Here is a 27,407-nt window from a genome sequence, read left to right on the forward strand (position 1 = left end):
GTTGGGTAGAAACATGGCATATCCTCGGCCGCTGGCAAAGCCCCGATGGCTAAGCCTTTGGGTCCTCGTGATCTCTCTTTCTCTCCGTGCGATCGAAAAGATCGGGCCAGCTCAGTTCCCATTACACCTCCTCCTGTTTCCCCCATCATCCCGATCTCGCCGTGTCGGGGTATTTTGAACCGGGGGGATAGCGGAAAACCTAGAAGAAGAAGAGGAGCAAGGACAACGAGCTCCCAGCGCCCGCTTCGTCGCGGTCCGACGGGCTGAAATGGCGCAGAAGCTTCAGCAGCAGCTGAAGGAGGTGGGATCGAAGCTTCAGAACCCTCCCGCGTCGAAGGACGCCCTAATCAAGCTGCTTAAGGTCGGTATCCTAACTCGAACCTTGAGAGCTTTTGCTTCGGGTCGTTCTTGTTCGAGGTCGTGGTTTCTAGGGTTTTGGAGTCGAGCAGTCGCACGAGGCTGGAATTAGGGTTTGTATCGGCTGGGAAGTGGAGCTGAACGGAGATTTTGGAACCCTGTCACGTTTTGGTTAACGAAAATGTGGTCTTGGCGTGTTTCAGATTAGAAAGTTTGCATCTTTCGATGCAAGGGTTTTTAATTGTAGCGAAAAATGTGTTCTTTAATACCATTCTTGACTTCCTGTGGAGCGCATAACTTTATTTTCATTAACCTAGAAATCAAAGTTGGAAGAGCCCAGACCTTCTGAAGAAGATCATTGGAACATTTTCCTTGATCTGACTAATAGATATCTTTGCAATTGCATCAGTTATATTGGAGTGTTTAAATAGGTTGGTTTCATCAGCGGTTTTGCGATATTGTTTTACCAGTCAACTTTCTGAGATTTGATGAATGCATCATGGATGTACTTAGGTTTTAACTTATTGGCAGAAAGATTACGAAGTATAGATTCACTTTCTGTGCTACCTCAGGATTTTTGTTGGTGATGAGCTATACTTGATATCTGGATGTTTAACTGTCTGGCTAATTGCGTTCAAGGGTGATCACAACAACAATCTTCCTCTCCCATAAACCTTTTTTTAATATACTTTGAACTCAGGCGTAGCATATGGTTCTGCATTGTTGTTTCTAATTTCTAATAAAAAATTCAGTCTGATTCCATCCAGAGTTGTTATCAGTTTGTAAGTTTAGTCTTTAATCTTTGAGAGGTGTACTGTTGTGATTGGTGACAGGACAACTGACCAGAGTTTTAGTTCACACTCACTTTGCTTTGATGGACATTCATGGAGATGCATAGCGTGTTCCAATGTGGTCCACATACCACAAGCCTTTATAGCTATGATATCATGTTTGACATGAACAGTGTCCAAAAAGCATGTGGGCGAAGCACCAAGCTAGTATTTGAAAGTTCTCTTTCGGATAGTAGCAACATTCATTAACCAAAGCCATAGTCCATACTCGATATAAGACTATTATAAGGAATCATAGTGCATATCTGCAAACTTTTGCGTTATTATTGACACATGTTAACTGAATATGCATAAGCAAAAAAGTTAACATTACATAGCGGTTCATTTTGGTTAATAAGATTGATAACCTGATTAAGGACTATTTTTAACGTTAAAATTTTAACTAGAACTTGAACAAGCATAGGAATTGTCCATTTGTCATTTAAAGGCTCATATATAAAGCAATCCAATTGATTTTTCTCAAACAGTCAACAATATAAATGATAATTAATGGTCGATAGTGGTTTCACCATTATCCTTTTCTTCTTTGCATGCCTTGAGGAAAAAGATTTCCTTTTAGTATTTCAGGTCTCAAGAAAAGTGCAGGAAAAAATAGGGCTTTTGAATGTGATTGTAAAGTAATATAATTCCAGTTAACTTGGAAATTGGCACAATGATTTTTGCCTAACAACAACTGTTTGGGAGATTTTCAAAGAACTTGGATATGTTGAATATTATAGTTCTCATGGGCTTAACCGAATTAGAAATTAGATCTATCAAGGGCTTTTTTGCTTAAGCAAAAAATTATACCATGCTATAAGACAACAACCCATAATGCGATTCATTTGAAGTAAACCAAGTCCGGGTGAGAGAATTGAAATTCAGGTTGATTTTGGGTTATAACCTGACACTATGTGTCTTGGCCTTATTGAGTCTACTCACTCAAGTAAAAGATGATCAGTACAGAACTCTTCACATGTATACATCTGATAACTCTTACTAAGCCGTACATGGTACATTAAGGTCACTTGAACAAGAATCACAATGCCCAAAACTATTCGGAGTTGACTATATTGACTGTTTCTTATCATTAATCTTTATTTAAAGAAATACCACTAGTCAAGCTAAGAGTTATCAAATATTTAGGTTTTCCTCTAATTCTCACACCACTAGTTGTAATCAACTCAAATTGTCTAACCGAGGCAACTATAAGTATCCTTAGTACATTCTGATATAACATATCGAATGGCTTCATTCTCATTTTATCATCCGTTGGAACTATATCTAATTGTTCACAGATTGAAACATTGCTTATCTTTCTCTTTCTGTAACCAAACAATCATCAATATCCTCATCTTGGTGACACCAAGTAATTAGAACTTAAAAAGAAGTAACATGATTTGGGCTTTGGCTTTCTCCAGTTGTTTTAGTGTGTTTCACCTTCTGTTCATTTGAAAAATTGATTTTTATGCTTCTTTGCTCCTAGAGGCAAGACTATGTACATTGAACCTCTCCAAGCCCCATGTTTGTGAGTTCAGGCTCTGGTCTTTCCTTTAGCTTTACTATGAAATAATCAATCTTTAAGGTGTTGTCAATGCTTCCCTCTGCAATAATGCAAGTGGAGATTCAAGTTGTCAACTAATTATTTTCATTTGGATGTGTAGCAAGCTGAAAATTGTCTATCTGAGATGGAGCAGTCACCAGAGCCTTCAATCTTGGACTCGATTCAGTCTTTTCTTAATGCAATTGCAAAAAAAGAATTGTTGACACATCAAGATCGAGATGTCAAAGTTCTCGTAGCAACTTGTGCTTGTGAAGCCACCCGAATAACGGCACCAGAAGCTCCTTACAGTGATGATGTTCTGAGGGTTGTTATCTTACTGTGTAGAGAATTTTTGCATTGGAGTTTAAAAATAAAATAGTGTTCATGCTGAATTACATTTTGATCTCTTTCTTTCTGATTGAAATTTGTTCTTGCAGGATATGTTTCATTTGATTGTTGGGACTTTTGCTGGATTAGGTGATATTAGCAGTCCATCGTATGGGAGAAGGGTTGTTATCCTGGAGACTCTTGCTAAATACAGGTCATGTGTTGTAATGTTGGATCTTGAATGTAATGATCTCATACATGAAATGTTCAGAACATTTGTTTCTGTTGTCAGGTGAGTTAACATTTGACTTTGCAGACATTTTCCTTGTAATTAGATTGTGTCTTGTTTTGTTCCCTACCACCTGTGCAAGGATGATAAGGCAAACTAAAGATCAGAAAGTTACCATTAGATTTCATTCTTATTCAAGCATAGAAAAAAAATAAAAAACTTTAAATGGTGTTCTTATACGAGTGGTAAATCATCATTTGTTAATCAACAAAGAATCAAGATTCAGTGCAGTACTGGATTCCCACTTGAGCAATTTCATGTGAAGAGCACATGGGAAGAACAAAAAGCTATGATGTAATATAAAACATATAGCTAATGGTTACACACTTGCATCAGTCGTAAACTGTTGAGGAAAAAGGTTTTTCTAAATCAAGGTAGAAAGCTGATCGGATTGGTAGATTTTAGGAATTGTAAGGTCTAACAATTCAGATTTTCTTCGAGTTGTATTTGAATTTGCATCTTGTTGAAAGTTTATGTTGGCCTATGAAGCAATTTTAGGATTCATGAGAGCCAAGTGTCACAGGAAAAAAATATTGCTGATCCTGAAGAAGTTTGGCCCTTTCTTATCAGCATAGTAGGGATTGCCGACTAAAGAAGTTTGGCCCTTTCTTATCATGAGAGCCAAGTGTCTTGTCTGGACAATTTCTAGGTAAAAGTCATACTCGTATCTCTAGGATTATTGCATTAATAAACCTGCATGTTTTAATTATTAAGGCTGGGTTGGGAAGCATGGCAACTTCCAGATTTTCCTGTTGGCTCTAAACAATATTTAATCCAAACTGAAATAAAGATATTCGCATCCATAGTGAAACAAGATGGTGACATTTTGTCACAAGTTGCACCTTAGAAAGTCCCTTCTATGTATGTCTATGGTTTCCTGTCCATTTTCTATTATATATGCTCTCTTAGACAACCTAAATCAATTTCAGGTTACACTGTTACAGCAAAGGACTTTGTATACGACACTTGGTCACCTGTTGCATGATGGAGAAAGCAATGAAATTTCTGTAGCATTAATTGTATGAATTGTAATATTTAGAATTGGTTCTCTTAAGAATTAACATCATATATTTTTGAATGCTTGTATCATCTGTATATACAGTTGGATTATATTATCAAGGGATGAATAGAATTGGTGTGCAATCATCTTTTGAACAAGCTGAATATTTATCATTTGCTATCTGCTTGACTTATGATAACTTACAATTTGCAGCGATGATCATCCCCAAAACATTCTTACATCAATGCAAACGATCATGATCCTTATTCTAGATGAAAGTGAGGATGTACAGGAAAATCTTGTAACTACCATACTTTCAGCTTTGGGCCGTAAAAAAAATGTAATCCTTCTTATTCTACTGGATTCTTCCTTTCAGTTATGGAACATTTTTTTATATCTTATTTAATAAATGTTTATAATTTATGGCACTAGGGGTATTCTATGGCTGCACGGAAGCTTGCAATGAATGTTATAGAACATTGTGCAGACAAACTTGGACCATGCATAGTGCAGCTTCTTGTGTCTTCACTGTCTGACGACAACAGTTATTTGGATCGTTCACTTGATCATCATGAAGTCATCTATGATATATATCAGTGTGCACCCCAAATTCTTACAGGCATAATTCCTTATATAACAGGCGAGTTGTTGGTATGTTTCCATTCTCTTGACTATATATTGCTGATTATTCTCACTATGTTCTTTTTTGAAATGCCACTTCCAACAACATTTGACAATTGATATAGCATTTATATTTAATCTATACAACCGATATCTTATTTCTGGGGTTCAACTTGACTATAATCATAACTAACTTTCATATGTCCTGTTTATGATGAGGGTGAGCCTTGGTAGTATGGTAACATAGCTCCTTTGTTGTTTGGATGATTTGAGTTTGAATCACAGAACAAACAGTTGCTTGCTCTGACAGGATCGCAATTGCATACATTGACCCTCTTGGACCCCATGTTGATGGGAGCCTTGTGTACTAAGTCATCCTTTTCTCGTCCTGTTTGTTTTGAGTTTTGAGCACCATGTTTCTCTGACATTGAATTTTTGGACTCTGTTAGAAGTTAGAACTGCTTTTTGGTGTTAGATGTGCATAGATTTCTCTTGCCTCTCCGCATGCGAAATTTTTGGACACTTGGCTAGGTTGTATCTGTTGCTCCCAACCAAGGTTTGAAAGATAGAATCGAGGTTCAAAATCAGCAACAATCTTTGTGATTGTAAACTTGCTGGATACTGTCAGGATATCTGCAGTTTTGTGGAATTGATGTAGCATCATTGAGTACGAACTCTTGGGATCAGTGCAATTCATTGGAATCAATCAAGAACTATTTAAACTGGAATAACCCTGGATCAGTTGGAGTTGTCCAATCCCACTTGTTTATTTGCCCAGAGTAGTATAACCCCTAGAAATTAGGATATTTCAGACTGGTTATATTCTATCTCAACTCAGATACATAATAAACTATACCAGCTTTGGCATTGACCTTGGCAATAATGCACTTTTATAGGAAACTTTGATCTCGTCAACAGTGAACTAAAACTCATGCAAAATTTTATTAAAATTTAGCAAATCGGAAAGTTATAAGTCAATAGCTTCAGTGTGATTTATGATTTTTTAGTAAATTAAAGTCAATATGGTTCTGTGAATCATTCGCTAAGCAATATCATGTGTCATGCGAGTGGTTATTCACATTGATAAGATGACGTGAGCTCCTTAGACTAGGGTTGTGTTGGTTGGTTCTAGCTCCAGAACATAGCTTCTTATAGCAGAGGTTGTCATGTTTGTCTTCTACACTCTTTCAAGAATAAGGGAATTTGGAGTAACACTCTTTCAAGATTTAAGGGAATTTTGGAGGAGTGCTCAAGCACAAGGGTGGATCTTTCTATTCAAATCATGACTTTGCTCAAGCTCACTATACAGACTAAATTACCCTGATTCAAGCACTAGGGTGGATCTTTTATTGCCTCCATTTTCTTTCATGACCTGAGCCCAAATCATGACCTTTCCAGAGAAATTCAGGGATGATTATTCACAAACACAGACTACATGTTAGTTACATCTATCATGAGATTGTTTGGGGTGTACAATCCCCCTATTCAAAGTATTGACATTCTCTGATAGGTTCCATTAGATCACCATGATCCACTATAAGTAATATTGAATTTTAGGAGTGCCACAAGCTCACCATGCTGCTGCCGTTGTCCATGTTGCTATCATTGCAATCAAAGATTTCTAACATGGCTCATATACAGTGGGGAAATAATCCTTTGATATCACATTTTTCAGAACTCAAGTAAATTACTAGCCTAATAATCCTCATCCAACATTGTTCAAACTTCAAAGTGCCTTATTACAACTATTCAAGTTATCAAACTCCTAACTCTTATGTATGTGTAAATGTGATCCTTTTTTCCCTAATGTGGAACTAGTGTCCATACACGAATTTCTGGTGCTGTTGTAAGATGAAATCCAAAATCACCTCTGTAATTCTAGTGGTGGATTAGTCTGTGGTTCTTTGTCTTGTCACACACACCAACCATTCCCATCTTGATGCGTGTTAACTTTATTAAGAACTATTGGTGTTACTTCTAGACCATTTAAAACAATTGACATAACCTATTAATTCAATAACTTATGTTAAATAGGCTTCAACATACGGCTTAAGAAGCTTAAACCTATATTATCACTAACATTTTAATCACGGCATGCCAACCCTCCCAAAATTCTAGTTGTGGGACTGTCAAGGTGTCACATCACTCGTTTAAGAAATTTTCACTAGTATTAGTGCCAAACAACTATTAGAAAGCTTGATCAAATGTTCCATGGAAATTTTCAATTTTATGACTACAGTTGACTACTTGTTTTCTGGGTGAAGGCATATGTAATGATGCATTACTCTTGGCATCTATTAGAGATTATATTCGTGTATCCAGTCTCATGAAGTCTTCAAACCAATCATGTATGAAAGAAGCTACATGTTCGTTCGTAGAGGGACTAGCCTCACCTTTTATGGATCTTAATTTTCGAGATACTTCTGCGCATCTTTGATGGATCTCAAATTTTCACATTCAAAAAGTTATGAATTAATTAAAGATGTCAGTATGTTATTAATAATATAATAAACATTGCCTAAGAAGGAAATGCATAATGAAGTATGAACACACAAATTTGCACACAAAATAACTTCTTGCAATGTGGCAGCCCAAATTCATTTCTTGTCTTTCCATCTTTGTTAATTATTTTATTATTTTTAATTTGTTTATTATGTTAAAATATTATTTCTTTCTTTTTGTAAGCCATGAGAACCAAGTTTGTGAATTCTTACTTAAAGTTATAAACTCTTTGTTTGTCTTCTAATGTTAATGATATCTTTTGAGGATGTCACTTCTTTTTATTGTTAGTGAAGTTTTTTACTTGGTCGCCACCTTTTAGACATCAAATTTATGATGGATAACCAAAAGAAAACTGTTGCATATTTTGTTATGAATTTATTTAGTTTGTAAGCCTTGATGGTATACTGAGAATGTTACATTATTTAGTTCCATCGTCTTAGCTTAACTCACTATAATTAAATTCAACTGGAAAGCTTTCTAAAGGTTTTTTAGATGGTTATTTTATTTATGATTCTGATTTTTAAACTTTGAAATTCTTTAGACAGATAAGTTAGATATTCGGCTTAAAGCAGTTCATCTACTAGGAGATCTATTTTCTTTAGCTGAAGTACCTATCTCTGAAGCTTTTCACCCAGTCTTCCTGGAGTTTTTAAAGAGATTGACTGATAGAGTAGTGGAAGTCCGCCTGTCTGTGATTGAACACTTGAAGAATTGCTTGATTTCAGATCCTTCCCATCCTGAGGCTCTCCAGATTATAAGTAAGGGGCCATCTGTCTGTATATTTTATCTTCTAATTTATTATTCTTCGGAATAATTGGTGATATGCATTGTGATGTTTATCTTCCAGAGGCACTTTCTGATCGAGTGTTGGACTACGATGAAGATGTTCGCAAGAAAGTTGTTGCTGCAGTTTATGATGTTGCTTGCCAATCATTAAATGTCATTCCACCCGAAACTGCCAGTCTAGTGGCAGAGCGTATCCGAGACAAATCTGTTTGTATTTCTTCTCTTGTTGACAACTATTCTTTTGTATTTTATGATTGATTTGTTGACCTGTAACTTTGTTAAAATGTCTTAGTTGACTGTAAAGAAATATACCCTGGAGAGGCTAGTTGATCTGCATCGACTCTATTGCTTGAAGAGCTCTGATGGTTCAATACATATTGAGGATTATAAGTGGATACCTGGGAAGATATTGAGATGTTTATATGACCGTGATTTTAGGTATGGATAAAGGAATCTTATTCAAAGTATTGATAGTTCTGGTTGCTAAAGAAGCAATCTTAACTTGCATATTTATTATTAAAGTTTCTTTTGTATATCAATTGGCATGTGCTTAATCATACTTTTACTGCATGTTTCATTGCTACTTTTTATTGCTTTGTCATGTATGCTCAAACTGCAATAATGATGAGTTCATAATCATCTACCTTTTTTGGCACTATTATCTATCATCAATACCACCTTAGACATTCTCCACCTCTTTTCTGACTCTTCGAACTATATTCTAGCTCTTTTCATTTCAAGATCATGTGCTTAGTCTTATACATCCATTTTGTTATGTTAAAAATGAGAAACTTTGATACAAAGCAAAACGATTCTGCTTCCAGAATTTCAAATAATAATTTTTGTAGGTTAACTAGATTTCAAAGAATTTTGAAGGAATTGATTTAATTGCTTATTTTAGTCATTTGTGGGATTGTTTCTTATTACAAAATTATATTTTAGGCAAGGTTTTACTTACCGAATCGTACCGCCCGGTACGGGCGGTACGTACCGGTCCGAGAGGCGACCGGTACGCGGACCGCCCCCTACCGGGCGGTACACGCAAAAATATCCCGTATCGGCCGTTACGGGTAATATCGGGCGGTAACGGTCGAAATTTCGACCGTTACCGCCCGGTACCATTCGGTAACGGGCGGTAACGCAGCGCCTTTTCGGCGACGTCGCCGAGGCGACACGACGTCGCCTTTTTCGGCGACGTCGCCGAGGCGACACGACGTCGCCTTTTTCGGCGACGTCGCCGAGGCGACACGACGTCGCCTTTTTCGGAGACGTCGCCGAGGCGACACGACGTCGCCTTTTTCGGCGACGTCGCTATATATATATATATATATATATATATATAATTTAAATAAATGTCGCCTCGGCGACGTCGCCCCGTGTGGGGAAGGAAAAAGCGACGTCGCCGAGGCGATGCGACGTCGGCCATTAAAATATATATATATATAATATATATATATACATATATCACTCGGTATACCGCTCGGTATACCGAGCGGTATACCGTTCCGTACCGTACCGAGAGATCGTCGAAACTCCGGTACGGTACGAAATTTCAAACCTTGATTTTAGGTTCATACTTTTTGAAGCTTTGCAACTTCTCCATACAAGAATTGTTAATATTATAAAAAAAATGCAGATTGGCACATTGGTAGACTTTGTAAGATCTCAAAAAATTCCCTTTGAAATTAAAAATTGAGTTCGTTAATTCATAAAGTTGAGATTATATATATATATTGCTTTGAATAGAAATTGATTCTATTTTGAAGATATTTTCTGGTTCTTGTTACGTATATTTCAGTATCGACTATCAGCATTTATTAATTGAAAATATTATAATTGAGGCTTCATTAAGTTATTATTTTTAGCAGTTACGTTGTTTACCGTGCCCTTGCTTCTTTTGTGGTAAGTATACTTGATATTACAGTTAATAAATCCAATGCAATCTGCTAAGAGAAGTTGCTTCAGTGATTATCTTGTTAGGTGATCACCAAGAAAAAGAGGTTTTTGTATAATTAAACATGATAACATACTCCTGAAGTCTGAGCTTTTCGTTAATTTTTTTTTGTAATCTTCAATAGTCAAGGTTTATTGATTCTTAATTTTTTTTTCTTCTGTTTTTGATGTAATTCATAAGTTTCGGAAAACCAAAAAATTCACCACCAAAACCATAAAGCTCACTATTGTTGTGTTTTTTCTTTTGGAGATTCAAAACATATCAATCATCAATTTATCCCTGAAAAAAAATTAAAATAGTCACTGGAAATTAAATATGTGGAGACTTAGTTGTACTCGCCATTGTGGCCTTTGGATCCGTCTCACTGCAACAAAAGTTACCATCAACCTGAAAGCAATGACGATCATTGATCTGGAACAGAGTTGGTTATAGGTGTATGTCATGTGGGTCACTTGGGGTTGTACTTCTGGTTTATAGATCCTAGGTCTATTTGAAACTTGTAATTTACAATTATTGTAAATACATTTTGCCTTTTCACTTTTAATTTCTGGATCTGCGGTAAAACAAATCTAAGACATGGTTTTATTATTATAATGAACGTAGATGATGGCCATCCTAGGAGTGAGTGGCTGCAAAGATGAACTATTGTTTTAGTGGTTCATGATATAATTTGGAGGTATATTGCCATTTTCATCTACATAAGTTAGTAAGAAACTGTTAGTTTTTTTTCCCTTGTGAGCTTCAAGGTTCATGGGATGCTTTGCCTTGACATATTGATGTGAGATGTTCCTATTTGTAGAAAAAAGTGCATGAAAGTATTTATAATCGTACAACCGACAGTGCCTTGGTCTTCGGAGAGAATTTAAGGTTTTATGCAACGTATTGCAGGTCAGAGGCAATTGAACTTATCCTTTGTGGATCTTTGTTCCCACCTGAGTTCTCAGTAAAAGATAGGGTGAAATATTGGGTAACAACTTTCTCAGTGTTTGATAAATTTGAGGTGAAAGCTCTTGAGCAGATTCTTGCACAAAAACAAAGGTTTGTATAAGTTTCAGCATGGTAGTTAAGTGATCGTCTCTCTGTTCAGATAGAAGTATCTAGTTTGTGATAGTCTGTCCACGGATTTCAGGTGATTTCCTCTTGGATTGCAGGTTACAGCAAGAAATGCAAAAGTATCTGTCTCTCAGACAGACATATCAGGTTTGCATATAGTGGAATCTTACAGTGATGTTAGTTTGATTTCATGATGTTGTTGAGAATCAGTCTTGGTAAAATGCAGGAAGATGCAGCTGAACTCAACAAAAGAATTTTTGGCTGTTTCAAGGGTATGTCTCGCCTGTTCAATGACCCTGTGAAGACCGAGGAGAATTTTCAGTTTCTCAATCAGCTAAAAGATGCCAATATTTGGAAAATCTTGACAACACTTCTTGATCCATCCACTCATCTACACCAAGCATGGTCATGTCGGGTAATTACCATTCAGATTATTTATTTGTATGCTTTAGAAACAATTATAACATTGTTGGATCCTGTGTTTTGTTGAAATGGTTTGAAGCTAGAACTTGTTGCTTTTCTTCACTCGAATATCTATACTGAAAATAATATGCAGCATATTATTTTCATGTCAACTTAATGTCAAGATGGATATTAGGAGAAACTGTTAAATGTTAAACTATATTGCAGGATGACTTGCTAAGGATCCTTGGAGAGGAGCATCCACTCTTTGATTTTATGGGTACACTTTCTTTGAAGTGCTCATACCTGCTCTTCAACAAAGAGTACGTCGTGGAGATACTCTCAGAAGCTGATGAACAACAATCTGCAGGAAATGCAAAACTTATTTCTTCATGCATGAACCTACTTACGGTAGAATATACTTTAACTGCTGCCTTATATTTCAGATTCAGATGTTATGAGCTGTATGAATAGTTTGAATCTAATTTTCTTGCACTTGTAGTTTATCCCTTTAAAACATCTGCATTTACTAAGATGGAATACAATCTATTCTGATGTTTCCAAATTCAATTAGTAATTTAAGCAAGGAAAATACTCCTTATTGGATTAAGCACCTTAATTAAGTCAATGATACTTGCAACTAGTTTCACGCCATTTTCAACATTGAGAATTTTGCTGATTTCAGGCTATGTTATTCTCAACATTGAGAACTTTGCTGATTTTGAACTCTTGTTTATATCCGGATTTTTGATTTTATGATACAAAAACATTCTTCAGGAAAAATTCCTGTCTGACTTTCTGAAAAATTGTTACTTTGGAAATCAATTCTGTAGCTTTAATTCAAATATTTAGGTTATTGCATGTTACTCTCCCTTGCTTTTGGCTGGATGTGAAGAAGATCTCATTCGTCTTCTGAAAGAGGACAATGAAATAATAAAAGAAGGCATTGCTCATGTTTTGGCAAAGGCTGGCGGCACTATTCGTGAACAACTTACGATGGCATCAAGGTATACCTTAGCCACCTGTTATTGAATTTACAATTTACCTGTGACTTTTGTTCTTTGTTTTGGTTTTACCATCTATCTTTTTTACTCCTTGTGAAAGCTTTGAATTCTATTCACACAATTTTATTGTTAATCGATAAATTGCAGTTCAGTTGAACTACTTTTAGAAAGGCTATGTTTAGAGGGTACCAGGAAGCAGGCAAAATATTCTGTACAAGCCATAGCAGCAATAACTAAAGATGATGGTCTCAAGTCACTCTCTGTTCTATACAAGGTTGCATTGGTTACCCTTCATAAAAACTCCCTTTCTGATGGTAGCTAAACTGAATGAACTTTCTGAATGACTTTACAGAGGCTTGTGGATATGCTGGAGGAGAGAAGACACTTGCCAGCCATTTTTCAATCTCTGGGATGTATAGCACAGACTGCTATGCCAATTTTTGAAACTAGAGAGGATGAAATTATGGAGTTTATAATGAATAAAATCTTGCAGAGCAGTAATGTATGGCTTTCTGACCCAGTTTTACATTGTTCTATGCATTCTAATTTCTGAATGATTCAAAAGTTCTGTCTAATGTTTCTTCTCTGTGCAGAAGGCTGATGAAGTTTCTTTAGATGATACTGAATGGAGTGAAAGGTCTGAACTCTGTTTGATAAAGGTTAGTAAAGGAAACTCAATCCTCTGCACTAGAGTACTAGGATTCTTTTAGCAGCAAAATTCTAGCTTTGTACCTTGTGTATATATTTTTGATGTTTGTCATGCTTTTGCCTGCGTTATGCAGATATTTGGCATCAAAACATTGGTTAAGAGCTATTTACCTGCCAAAGATGCTCATTTGAGACCAGGAATCGAAAAACTTTTGGAAATTCTGAAGAACATACTTTCTTATGGGGAGATTGCACAGGTTATTATATCAAGGTAATGATTATAACTCAGGTTTGAAAAACTGGATGTATTAATTGCTTGGGACTGGTATCTACTGGTCCAACCATGAACCAGAACACAGACCATTGGTTATTGTACTGTTTGGTTTACACTGTTTACTGCCTGATATGATATGGTTAGCTTAGCGGGTGTACCGTCTGGTTTGACTAGTAAAATCGGGGTACTCAGTGGTAAGTCTGCCACCCGATACTTCTATTATTAGTTTTGTTTCCTTTTTTTCTTTTTTTGATCGAGATTTAGAACCTTGATTAAACTACTAATTATTTATCCTATATAGGCCATATTTTGAGGCCTTTTTTTTGGCAAAATTTATCTGCTAGAGTATAATATCTTCTTGCAGTGATGTTGATAAAGCTCATATGAGGCTTGCTTCAGCAAAAGCTGTTCTTCGGTTGTCAAGACACTGGGACCAGAAGATACCTGCTGATATTTTTTACTTGACTTTAAGAATTTCACAGGTAGATTATCAGTTATAGCAGAAACCAACATGATTTTTCTTTTCTTTTTTAAAGTATATGCTAGAAATTAGGCCTTTTATTTGTTTATATTCTTGACTGGAACTTACTTTTCTACATCATTGATTTAGGATGCCTATCCTCAATCTAGGAAATTGTTCTTGAACAAAGTTCATCAGTATATCAAGGAACGGCAATTGGACGCAAAGTATGCTTGTGCCTTCTTACTCAACATTAATGATCGTCTCTCCCTAGAGTATGAAGAGGTCCGACTTTTGTTTGTCTGGGTTTATCAATATTCAATACATTGGAACAAAGTCATTGTTCTTTAAAATAAGACCCTTTTATCATCTTTTCCACCAGTGTCAACAAAGTCTACTTGAACTTGTACAAATATGCCAGCAAGTTCGGATGCGGCAACTTTCTGCACAATCTGACATGAACACTACAGCAGCTTATCCAGAATATATTCTTGCATATGTGATCCATGCCCTTTCGCATGATCCTTCATGTCCTAACATTGATGAATGCATGGATGTTCAGGCATTTGAGCCTACCTACTGGTATGTCACTTCCTTTTAAAATTGAACTAGTTGTTCTTTATTATACGTCACATTTGATGATCAATATTTGTGCATCTGTCCTGAATCTTGTACTTGTATGATCTATTATATGCTCATTTAGGGTCACTGCATGATCTTGTTGGACATTTGCATATTTGGACCTTGCTATTTATCATGAAAGTCTCCTTCTTCATGCTAGCTTTTCCATCACTCCGTGTAGTAATCTGTATTGGAGGATTGGGTAACATGTTTCGGAGATTTGATGTGATTGTCTTTCATAATTTTATAACATATGAACCTTCTTGTAAAACATTGTTAGTTTCTGAAGGAATCCCATTTCTATCTGGTGACCCATTATGCATGATCTATTTACAAAGTCTTTATTGGGAGCACCATTTTTTTCTTAAATCTGGTTGGCTGCCTTTAATCATTGTGTGAAAATTAAGAAGTAAAGATGACAGTATTTGTGTACTGATTTCAATAATAAATCCAGCATTACATGGTCTTATCAGTCTAGGAGATTAGGATTAAGAGACTTTTTTAAATATTATGCTAATATTTTGTAGCTTCCAGGCGGTTGAATCTATTTCTTTCCTCGCTGTTGCATGGTGATGAAGGTAGCCAATCTGGTGCTTTTCCAAACCAGAGAAAGGAGAGTTATAATGCAATATTTTCTATCTTCCACAGTATTAAGAACTCCGAGGATATAGTTGATGGATTAAAATCAAATGTAAGTGATTTGTTAAGCCATTTATTGCCATGGCTTTCTCATGTTGTAAAACAATTTCGTACTACAAACTCCATTGAATTGCCACTTAGTCCTGTAACTTCTTTTTATTTATTCACTTTTACCATGTTTTATGTGTTGTGAACTGATTTTTGCATTGGGTGGGAGATATACAGACTGTACATGCTATATGTGATCTTGGGCTCTCAATTGCGAAGAGAATAGTGTCCGAGAAGGTGGAGGTTTCAGGGTTTGATACCGTTCCTTTGCCATGTATGTTATACAAACCTGTTGACAAAAGCAAAGATGAAAATGCCATGGTTAGTATTTCCCGGTTAAACACTTTTCCACCTTTCCCAAGAATTCTGTATTAGCAAGGTCCTAATTTTACTTTATGCACTTTTTTTCTGGATTCCAATGAATCATTGTAAGTCTTCTTGTTATCATGATCTCCATATTTGCGCATACTTACTTTAATTTCCTGGCTGAGTGAGCAGTCCTTAATGCTTTATAATGTTCAATGGAAGCATTCATTCTTCATGGATCGGGAATAAACATCGATGGTTATTTTTTGAAACTTATGGTAGGAGAAAAAATCATTAATCAAAACAAATATCATATGAAAAAGATTTTTTTTTTTTCTGTGGACATGGTAAGGAGCTTTATTTTGTTGAAATAATGGATTGTGTTTTAAGTAATTAGTACATTTAAAAATATAGAATAGACAGCTATAAAGTGTGTAAGGGAGGTTAATGTACATAATCTTACACCTATAAGCAGAGAGGCTATCACAAAGACTTGAAGTTTGGTGACCTAGGAGCTACCTTATTGTTGTAGCAAAGCTTGCCTTCTAGCTAGAACTTGTGATAAATTAATTAGGGTCATTGTTTTAATTATGATACCTAATGCAAACAACACTAAATAATCTAAGAATATTTCCATCTCATCTAAAATCGAAAGTCGACTTTAAAGACAATTCTCACGAGAAGTGCCAACAAAGTATCTTTAACTATCCTAAATATTTCCGATCTTGTCGATAATTTAATATAATTGAATACTTATGAAGTTGTGTATCCAAGAAGTAACCTACAACATGTGGCAAGCAATTCAGACTTAAAAGTACCCATGCATAGTGGTTGTATAATATTCATGGAATGGATGCTGAAGTGTCAACAAAGTATCTCTAACCATCCTAAGTATTTCCAATCTTGTCGATAATTTAATATAATTGAATACTTAGGAAGTTGTGTATCCAAGAAGTAACCTACATGTGGCAAGCAATTCAAACTTAAAGGATCCATTCTTAGTGGCTGTATAATATTGAGGGAATGGATGCTGGTGTGTGGAATATTTGATGCATATACCATGCTTGAACGATGTACAATCACATAGTTGTGAACTCCCTTATCCATCCACCCCAGTTGTTGATGTTCAACTTGGATGCCAAGCAAGAAAGTTTTCATGTCACATTATGATTCTGGTTGTTATGGATCTGTGTTATTCATCAGGCTTTCATAACATCAATGTTGCATTCACTGCCTGTCTTTATTATATTGAAATCAATTTTCATCTAAATGCTGAATTGTCATAATTGATGGACATATGTAATCATTATCTTTTTATCCCTTCATTTATAGATGCTATGGAAGATAAAACTAATAGAATCAACTGTTTGATAACTGATGAATTCTTCTCTTTGTTTGCCTGGTGGAGGGTCTCCTAAATAGAAATTGCTTTCACTAATGTAGCCATTGTATAGTATACATCTGGAGCATTTAAGAGGCAAACTTCAAATAAAAATTATTTATTTAGAATTTGATAAATTATCCAACCATTTGTAAATATACCGGCAGCTTTTTTGTATACCACAATTTTTCTATATTAATTGTGCAATTTTCATTTTAGGATGATGACAATCAGACATGGTTGACTAGTGATAGTGCCTTGGCCCATTTTGAAGCTCTTAAACTTGAACACGAGGAAAAGGTCTGTGTATCAAAGTTATGAGGAAATTAGTTTGCATAGTTATCTTTCATTAAAGTAATTCCACCATCTGCAAATTTATATTGATCGTGACTCTACCAGTTTCTTTCTATGTGGAATTCTAGGGTGATTCAGGTGCTGCAAAGGATGAAATGGTCTTGGAGGAGAATAATGGAGATGACAGTGAAGTTCCTCTTGGGAAGATGATGGAAATTCTTAGATCTCAGGCAGCCAGGAAGAAGAAAAAGAAAGCTGTGAAAAAGGATAACTTACCTTCTGTTTTGGAAAATTTTGAAAATGACTTTGATGTTCTCGGAGTTGTAAGAGAAATAAATTTGGACAATCTTGAACGAGTACAAACCACAGAAATAGACAACTTGGTAGCAGATATTGAATGCAAAAGTGCAAAAATGGCTGATAAAAGTAATGATGAGAAATATATGGTATCTCCAAAGAAAAAACAAGATGGACCTAGCATTGAGGCTGTTGTGCCTGCTACAAAACGCAGAAGGTCAGTTTCCACATATAGGTCAAATTCATTAAAGGGTCAAAAAGGAAACACAAAGGTTTCTCCCCCAGGGTCATTTGGCAAAGATGAGGCAGTGCATTCTTTGGTGGAACAAAGTTTATTTGAGGACATGGCTGAAACTACTACACACTTGCTAGTCTCACCAGGTATCTCATCAACAAAAGGAAGGAAAATTGCTGACAGATTGGATGTTGAAAAGGCTTTGAACAGTACTCCAGAGGTAAAACTTCATCTTTGCAACATATCACCTTGTGCTACTTTAAATTGTGGGTATGGTATATGTTGCAGAAATTGGCCTTGTCAGAAGACAACAGAAAGAAAGGTGATCAATCCAAAAGCTTAACTAGTTTAACTAAAAAGCGTAAAAGAAGAAGCATTGCTGGTTTAGAAAAGGTATGTCAACTTAGTTTATATGGCCATCATTTAAATCTGTGCTGCTTTTTTTTTTCCTTTCTTCTTTATAATCATTCTCTATGCTGTTTACTGGGGTTTGCATTGTGATTATTGTTGTCTCATTTTTTCATGCTTAATGCAGGATTAGTTCCTCAGTCACAATATATTGGGGGAATTATAAGTTCTTAAACATTGTATTTGTTTATCCAATTTTAATGTTTCTTTGATTAAGATGGCATATAATAAATACAAATTAATAGTAAAATCTCCACAGTAGGAATGAACTACCAGACTGATGTATACTATGCTAGGATGGTATAATTCGTTACACTAAATAATTAGTGTACTCCTAGAGTATAATACTTTAGTACTTGGTAAAGTAGTACTTTTATGTTTGGATGACATGCCATGCTATTTTTACAATTAGCTGGCTGGTGAATTGCCAGAAAAGAAGGAAAACAGAGAACATAAGAAATCTAAACTTTAAAGCATGGTCCTTATAGAAACCAAATTATTCACATAGATGGCTAGATGATCTTACTTCTGGCCTCTGGTTTAAGGACATTGTTCTAGCTGGACCTGGTTGTATCTTTACCATATCCTTTTCTTTGGTGACCGATGCTTTTAATCCTGGCCAGACACTTGTTACCCTTATAGAACTGTTCCTTTTTTAATAGGATTGAACTGGTTCTTCATATCTTATGACCAACATGGCTGGGAACCAAACTTGGGCCCGAAAGTGCCTGGAACTTGAACACTTGCCCCATGCATGTTCGAAAGGCCTGATAAAATATCGAGACTGAACCATGTTATTCCGATGTCCCAAAAATGCCTGATAAATTTAATGCTAATATCCTTTGTTGTAGATATTTGTATAGTTATTGAAATTCATTCACAGGCTCTTAGCTGCTATGTCTACATCATGGAAATTATTACATTGATGATACCGGATGCAAAGGTTCACCACAACTAATTGTTACGCACCCATGTAATTTGCATGTATTAGCAGGATAGATAGTTATCAAACATTTTTGTTATAAACTTATAAACATAGAGGGAAGGAGAACTTGTTTTTGAGCATTTTATAACCCTCTTGTAAGTATTCATATTCTTGTGTTCCAATATATTGCATAAAGTTATTATCATGCTATACCTTTCTTTCTCACTCTTGCTCCATTTCCATGCAATAATGTATGAAGCTTTATTTGTCTAAAGTCTAAACAACTACAGATAGCATTCGCTCCAATACAGCTTTCTCATTAGATGTAAATAAATGCAGGACACACATCCAGAAAATTAATTGGAAATTTGGGCATGATAATTGCTTAGATTATTACTACATTGAGGTCAATTCGTGTCTAGTTAGTTAATATGAAACTGCTATGCGGTCAAATAATCAGAAGACTGTAGAATATTTTGTTGTATTCATTAAAGATCAGGATTCCAATTTGTAATGTCACTTGATTTCCTTAATACTATTCATAAAACTAAAAGATATGAGAAAAAAACAACAACAGGTGACCCACTCTTCACTTAATCATCAAATATATAACTACTGAAGCATAACCTTAGGATAATGTTTGTGCAGATAAAGATTCAGCAAAGGTGCAGCACATCTATATCTTTCTCTATGCTTTTTTTATTAGAGTTTGACTCTTGAGGATGGAGTCTTATTCATGTTAAGACAGTAAAGCATGAGTCATTTGTCTTTATATACTGTGTCATGTCTATAATCATTTGTACATACGAGTACCATGCATGTCTCCAAAATTGTGTATGATATTTGTTTTAAGCTTTCGTCCTTTATCATAGATAAAACTATAGTTTTCTGCTATTTAAAAGGTCATAACATTAACCTACTATCTATGTGTGCAGTGTTCATCACACATAAGTCAAATAAGTGATGCTGAGTTGGTTGGATCAAGAATAAAGGTTTGGTGGCCACTGGATAAACGGTAAATTTTTTAGCATATGAAACTTTTACGTAGGTATATTACTGTAAATCTTGCTGTGTCTATTACAATGATCATGCCAAACAATCTAATGAAGAGAGTATATTACAGTAGTATGTAATATATTTATTACAGTAGTATGTAATATCTTGCTGTGTATATTACAGTAGTATGTACTTTACATATATTTATTACAGAGAGCTATTGTACTAGAAAAATTAAATTTCAAAACATTTATTTCTAATTTTTCTCACCAGAAACTGATGCTTCTTTTTCCAGGTTCTATGAAGGTCTTGTACATTCTTATGATTCAGAAAAGAAGAAACATACGGTAAAAATCAACTGAAGTTGCAGTTTTCATTGTTGTGGATGTGCTTTTGGGATCATCGAAATGTCTGAGGCCAGTGCTATGAATTGGTTATGCTTGCATAGTTAATAGGTTCAAACTTGTGTTTTATCTTTGAAAGAAAAAACTATTCCCAAATATGGAACTATCCGGTCCCACAATGAATTTCCCTTGAAGTTCAATTACATCTATTAGGTGATTGTAATTACTTCTCCCACAGGTTAAATGTCAAAAATAATTGTGGGCTGATCAACAGGTAGAGATCCTACATGCGGATGCTGATTCTGCACATATATATGTTTCGTCAAATCAACTTATACCATTTTTTTTCCTTACCAGACTCTTGTTTGTCTATATGCTTTTTTGTGTCCTTGTGTTGCTAGTTCTATCTAAATCCTATATTATTATTTCAGATTTCAAATGAATTAGAAGTTTCTTTTCTTTAACCTGTTTACTTGTGTTATAGATACTTTATGACGATGGTGATGTTGAAGTGCTTCAATTAGGCAAAGAAAAATGGGAAGTTGTCAGTAACATTCACACTCCTAGAAAGGTTGGATCTTTGCACTTGTTTTTATTTTCTGTACCTCATTTTAATCCATGAATTATCAAAGTTTTTGATACGTTGTTGCTTGTTCCGTCATTTGTAGAAAGAAAATACTCGACATACACAAGCAGTGAAAGACAAGTGAGTTCACCTACCATTATTATATTATGTAACTGTGTTTTAATTAATAGAAAGTTTGCAAAATACTCAGATCACTTGACATAACATATAAAGAACTGCAGGTCCATCTTTGCTATTCTCTTTCATTCATAACCTAAAAGGCTCAAGGCCATAACCTTCCTGTCATAGAGATTATGCATTAGTAACATCTCATCAAGAAATGTCGGTGTTTTCCTCTTTAAGTATGGAAGTTCATCCATTATTAGCAAATATGTGAACTTTACTTCATAGTAGCTTCTGTTTGATTGTTCTTTTTTCAATCATTGGATGCTGTTGCAGGTCACCTGAGTCTATAAATAACAAAATTTACCATTCTGATTCAGAGAAAAATAAGGATACAAGGAAGAAGTAAGCATAATCCTTGTTTTTTTTGTCCCTTTGCCTGTGAAACAACTTATTTAGTGGAAGGAGAAATGGACAGGTCTTCCTCATCCAACTCAAGGAAAAAAGGTCCTACCAAAAAACACGTAGGGAAAAAAAGCAAAATCGTGTTAAAGAGTAACAGTAATGCAGATTCTAGTCTGGACAGTAGGGGTGACTCTGATGTATCAGATATCCACCCTCGCTCCATGTTCAATGATGTCACTGGTACGTGCGCATTTGTCAGGAATTATATGACATTTTCCTTGCCACTAACAGTTATCTTTTCTCGTTGGTTGTCGATGCTTCCCTTTTTCTTCAGATGGGCTTGAAGAGAAGGAAGCCTCACCAGACCCAGAAGTGGGAGTCGAAACAAAAGTGGGATCAAAAGAGTTGGATGACAAGTTATCAAAGGAAGAATCACCAGATCATTCCAGTTCAGACGGGAAGGATGACTCAGACGATGAGCTTATCGTATGTTCTTCAGCCCTCCAATTCCATCTCTGAAACTCGAATCTCAACCATGTTCTATTCATCGCCATTAAAATAAACACATGGTGCAGAGTGCCTGGAAGCTACGAGCCGGGAAGTCCACCTGAATCTTCAAAGCCCACCCTCACCTTTGCCGAGTCCATTTTGTGGTTTCCCGTCTCCTCACATGCTTTCATTGTCATGCCACAACTGACGTTCTTTTAGGATGGCTTGGTGAAATGGCCCAAGAGATGGTGATACTAAGACATGGATATCGAGACAAAAGCTCTGTAAAATGGCATATTGTCAGCGCAAGTTTATCCACCGCTTAAGATTTTAGTGTCTTGTTGACATGAACAATGGAACACTGTGGGCATTATTATGGATTTGCGATCCAATTCGTTGTATTGTGTAGCCACCAATATCTTCTGCCTGACATGCAAATAACTAACATACTAATGATTCTGAATTAAACTGCATAGTTAGAACATTGTTCGTATATGTGATCTCATGTGGATTGATGCATGCTTGTTGATTTAGTTACATGGATAATTTTAGGAATTGTATGGGCCGAGAGGCCCATTCTAATTGGACCGCTGTATATGTTTTATGGATGTCCGATGGCCTGGTCCGGTCCGGCCGAATACAAAGGGGTTAGGTTTGACGTGGCCAGGTCAAAGCGCCATCCGAGCTATCGCCCTCGATCCTCGCCCCTCGCCCCCCGCCCCCGTCGCATGCCCCGTCCCCATTTTCTAGCCCGCGGCGTTGGAGCCGCTGACACCGCCACCACTTCCTCTTCTCCTCGGACGGCCACCGCGGACTCCAATCCGGTCGCAGTTCCCATTCTGCCACTTATGACGGTTAGTTTCGCTCTTAGTCTCTTGTTGCATCGGCTTGTCTCTTGATCTGCGCCCTAGTAGCACACACCTGTGCATCTCCAATTGAAAGAGACTTCAAGAAATGCTTCATTGATGCGTGAATCTGAACGGGGAGTTGTTGGAACTCCGAATTTGGTGGTACAATTTAGAGAAACAGAGGTAAAGATTTATGCCTTCGTAGGTTGTTCGATTGGTGCGGATTTGAATCTGCATATTACTATGTACGACCTTCATAAATCCCTAGTTAGAATCATCGTCTGTCATCCGTTGGTTCTATCTGTTCCTGCCTTTCTCGTATGGAGAAGACGGACACGGACGCAGGAACGGACGAAAGCCATCATCAGTCCTTTGGGATGATGACGGACATGGTCGTAAATGTACGTGTAGGGCGGGCCCCGCAACTGGCCGAGCAGCCGATGGGCGAGACTGCGGACTCGGCTCCGGTGGCCCTCCAGCCCCCGTCTTGCGCAAGCGTGGCGCATGGACGACGCCATTGTGAGCTAGCGTCGAGTCTAGTGGATCGGGTCAAGGATCCGCTTAAGAGCCTGGATTCATGTTTCCTTTGCTCGCCAAGGCTGGATCAGCCATGCTGCAAACCGATTCGGGTTATGATACTCGAATCCGACCCGAACAGTAATGGAGTTTCTATGCGTTAAATGCATGTACTTTGGGTGATGTCTACATGGTACACAAAGCCGTGGGTTCTGCGGACATTGTGCGGGGACAGTGTCCGAGGTGATGCGAAATGCCAACCCGTGTGCTTTGGGTTACTCATCATCAGCAAAAGTGATGCATTTTAGAAAGGCAAGAAGACTCGGAAGCTCTGCCAGTATAGGTGCATGGACTGTATGGTTAGTAGATAGACCAATGGGACCCATGGTGGGCTCCAAAGCAGCAATTCCTATCAAGGAAGCCATATGGCACAGTGTGTTTGTGGTAGACCACATCATCAGAAGGCAGAAGAGGAGGTGGGAGTTTCGAAAGGTGAGGCAGGGGGGGACCCCTCAGCTTCAAGCATAGCAGTGTATTGTCTTTGGTTGGTGCTAGTTCTTGTGAAAAAGGGGATCTAGCTCTCCATTGTTGCTTGGGTAGATGATGCTGTCAAATCCAAGCAATGGTTGCAGTAGATCATGTTCAGAATTATGGTGAAGAGAAGTGGACGGTGGACCATCACTGCCTGTTTGTCGAGGACTTATCTTGACAGTAATGTCCAGAAGAGTAAACCAAAAGAACAGAGAGATATTTCATAGTTCATGCTGCAAGGTCTCTTTGTCTACTCTTGCCAACAAATGATTTTGCACTAGTTTTCCTGAACTGTTTGAGTTTTCCTTGGCTCAATGATTCTACCATTGGTCATGTCAACTTCAGAGTGGCCTTTAACGCAGGTTGGTCTAACTAGTTTTCTTAGATTAGTATTCAAAATAAATATTTTCGAGTCACAAAAATTAATATTGGCAGTCATCATAAACTTGAGGAAGGAAATATGCTTAAATTTAGCTACATGACTACACAGATAACTGAAGTTAGTTCTAAGTTTGTGCTAGTTAACCATCAAGGTGTGGAACCACTTGTAGCCAGATTCGAGTTCTGCCTCATCCATATCCACAACTGAGTCATGCTGCTACAGCATAATGGTGCAGAGGGCTCATATCATATGGTTTTCATCTTCTGCCTGTGAAAATTGATGAACTGCATTATAACTGCAAAATATTTCCAAACGGAGGAAAAAGTTTGTCTTGTTGCTGACACCAAATAATTCTTCGTCATGTGCCTGGCTACCAAAGGTTGGAGTTTTGGTCCCCCATGACAAACCATGAGTTGACTTGTCTTTTAACAGTGTGGTTAGGGTTTCAGTGAACATGGTTAGGTGGCATGCTGAATTGTTGTTGCCTAGATCGTGAACATTCTTCTGCTGGGCATGCCATCATTTATGGTCAGAGGCAGCCTTCTTATACCCTAGTCTTCTTGCTGATGTCCATCTAAGGAATGCAGTTCAACCACAAAGTTCTGATCACCGAGTCTTGGTCATGTCGGAGAGCTTGATAAACATGTACATGTGCGGAAATTAAAGTTTGCCTGCCTTGAGGTTGGCAGCTAGTTTGGTAACTGTCCCAAGAAAAATCTAGTCAAAAGAAAGATCAATGCTCTCTGTGGTCTAGTCTTCACTTTCCACATCATAAGAGGGGACCAAACGTTGTCATTTTAGTGTTATGCTGATATGTTGGCAGGGAAGGAAATATTGCTGGGCATATGCTTAATCTTTGAAGAAAAAGAACCAGTTGATGTGCCTTTCTGATTATGACTAAACTGCTTCTCTATCGAATAAGAAAAATGATTGTATTACTACTTTGAACTCGAATGATTCTACTGCTTCTCTGTCAAACATAAGATTTCCATTTTCATCCTGGTCAGATTTCCATTTTCATATGTTAACATACCGCTCCTATCCTTGTTTGAGGAACACATAGTTCTGACCTAATTTCCTAGATAACTAAGATGCTTGATATGCAGCAGAAGCAACAAATGATCCCTTTGCCAATATATATTGTGCCAGAGCATGTTTCTGCTTCACTTTACATGCTTGTGATAAACCTTTCCAAAAACTTAGGACGATTTATGTTGCATTGGAATGCAGATAAACTCATTAAATTATTTTTTTGGAGAAAGGCAGTACACCCTTGTTGATCAGTCTCAGTTAATGCCTCATTTTACTTGATGCCAATCTATCTTTGCCTCTTTGTACTGAAAACAAGCCTGAATGACCTACCTACTTTGTTTTTTCCTTGTATTAGGTGATGAATATGTTGCAAGAACATGATACTAGCGTAAAGAATCTACTCGAGTAATTGCAAGATGGTAAGATCCTGTCTGTATGCAGGTAATGTTTCTTTTGACCAATCAATTTACCTTTTTGTTCATGTCTGCATCATCCATATCTCACCTGATACTGAAGCATCTCACAGTTTCTGCAATCTAGCATCTGTTGGATATCAAAATTCCTAGCCCTAGGATGAGACCATTATTAATTATTCTAGCACTAGCCAGAAAAGCTAGTAAAATAAAGCCCTTGAACATATTCAACAAGTACCCTTGTCTTCTAGCATGGTAATACCTCCTCCACAACAAAAAAGAACCCACCTTGATTTCATACCTTCCCTGGTAGATTCTATTCTGTCAGCCCAAATCATGTGGAGTTTTTAAAACTAGCCTCACCTTGTTGTATCACATGCTACCTCCAATTTCTTCAGATTAAATATGGGCTTGGAGGATAGAACTTCCAAATAATCAAATGGGAGAGAACACTTGGTGTTGGTATTCTTCCCAATAAAGTCACTTTTTTTTTCTGCATTCGGCTATCAGAGAAGAAGAAGACTGTAGATCGAGACTCCAAAATTTCTAGTTGTATTCCTATCAATAAACCAAGTCCTGACCTAAAACCTTGAGCCAAACAGAGGAGGTACATGATTTATGCAGTGGTCCAGGGTGTTGGAAAGCAACATACCACTAGAAGGCACCAAAAAGGAGAACTCCTATCTTTATCTTCACAGAAATTTCTTCCTGTCTCGTTGCTACTCCTCATAAATGTTCAACCACACCCTTCAAGGAAGGATTCTTTTCTTTGTTCATGAGTCAGGTCAAACAGAGCACTTTCAGTAGATGAGTTTGAATCTTCATTAACTCGGTCCAAGTTAGCTTCAATACTGCTTTCATCATAGCTTAGGTTTGCGGAGCTTCTCACATCAGAAAATATATGCATACTGTTCTCTAGAGGAAATAAGAGACAAGCTATCTTTCAACTCCCCAATCTGATCAACCAACCACATTCTTGGATTTCAAGAAAATGATACCTTTTGCTTTAAGAGTAGCTTCCTGCAAGGGCATTTCATACCCTCCCCCCCCCTTTTCCCTCAAAATCAAGTAGAAGACCAACTAAGATTTGATCTAGTTCATGGTTGGATTGTTTGGTGGTACCAGTCATATGATCTGGCTCCAATGAAGACAAAAACAATTGGTACAAGAGGAGAGACAACCATCCATTAGTTTGTCAGTCTGGTTGCAGCCATGATGCCTAATTGACTTTATCTGGTGAGCTGCTTTGTTTACAGCAAACCTCACCACACCTCACCTCACATCATTCTGGTGCATCATGGTGAAACCATAGAAGTTGGGAAATCTAACGAGTTGAAATCTACCAACCAAATCTTGTCAGTGATACTGGTAGAAATTTGCACCACAGATTGTATAGCACATAAAATAATACCATAGGAGATTTGCTGCTATATGCGGCAGTTATGATATTGTGCCATCGACATCTGTCTTTACCTATGTATGTTGACTTACAAACTGAGCTCAAATAGTTTTCTCTTCTCTTTCCTTGATCATCTTTTGTACCTCAATGGCCATTCTAA

The 27,407-nt window shown here is 36.9% G+C and overlaps 1 protein-coding gene across 2 annotated transcripts; it reads left to right on the forward strand.

Annotated features, from left to right (window-relative positions):
* Positions 1 to 61: 61 nt before the first annotated feature.
* On the forward strand, positions 62 to 22,619 carry LOC135583283 (sister chromatid cohesion protein PDS5 homolog A-like). 2 transcript variants are annotated; one of them, XM_065125421.1, is made up of 33 exons: positions 62 to 361; positions 2,852 to 3,055; positions 3,168 to 3,349; positions 4,560 to 4,686; positions 4,779 to 4,997; positions 8,011 to 8,227; positions 8,317 to 8,462; positions 8,548 to 8,693; positions 11,098 to 11,247; positions 11,361 to 11,409; positions 11,489 to 11,677; positions 11,893 to 12,075; positions 12,517 to 12,671; positions 12,816 to 12,942; positions 13,021 to 13,170; positions 13,262 to 13,327; positions 13,451 to 13,587; positions 13,955 to 14,072; positions 14,201 to 14,335; positions 14,433 to 14,632; positions 15,206 to 15,362; positions 15,536 to 15,679; positions 17,265 to 17,345; positions 17,468 to 18,091; positions 18,160 to 18,264; positions 20,140 to 20,219; positions 20,496 to 20,547; positions 21,029 to 21,115; positions 21,213 to 21,250; positions 21,569 to 21,637; positions 21,711 to 21,877; positions 21,972 to 22,123; positions 22,213 to 22,619. In XM_065125421.1, the coding sequence occupies exons 1-33, from the start codon at positions 269 to 271 to the stop codon at positions 22,246 to 22,248; spliced, it is 4,785 nt and encodes a 1,594-aa protein (XP_064981493.1). In that variant the 5' UTR covers positions 62 to 268; the 3' UTR covers positions 22,249 to 22,619. The 2 variants fall into 2 exon arrangements, with proteins under 2 accessions (XP_064981493.1, XP_064981494.1); XM_065125422.1 differs by having other exon boundaries at positions 13,265 to 13,327.
* The last annotated feature ends 4,788 nt before the right edge of the window (positions 22,620 to 27,407 follow it).

Source organism: Musa acuminata, chromosome BXJ2-9, assembly GCF_036884655.1.
Source record: "Musa acuminata AAA Group cultivar baxijiao chromosome BXJ2-9, Cavendish_Baxijiao_AAA, whole genome shotgun sequence".
NCBI lineage: Eukaryota > Viridiplantae > Streptophyta > Magnoliopsida > Zingiberales > Musaceae > Musa > Musa acuminata.

Coding starts and splice junctions, on each gene's coding strand:
- LOC135583283 (XM_065125421.1), top strand. CDS start 269: ATGGCGCAGAAGCTTCAGCAGCAGCTGAAGGAGGTGGGATCGAAGCTT. Junction 4,998..8,010: donor ATATAACAGGCGAGTTGTTG/GTATGTTTCCAT, acceptor GAAATTCTTTAG/ACAGATAAGTTAGATATTCG. Junction 8,463..8,547: donor AGCGTATCCGAGACAAATCT/GTTTGTATTTCT, acceptor AAAATGTCTTAG/TTGACTGTAAAGAAATATAC.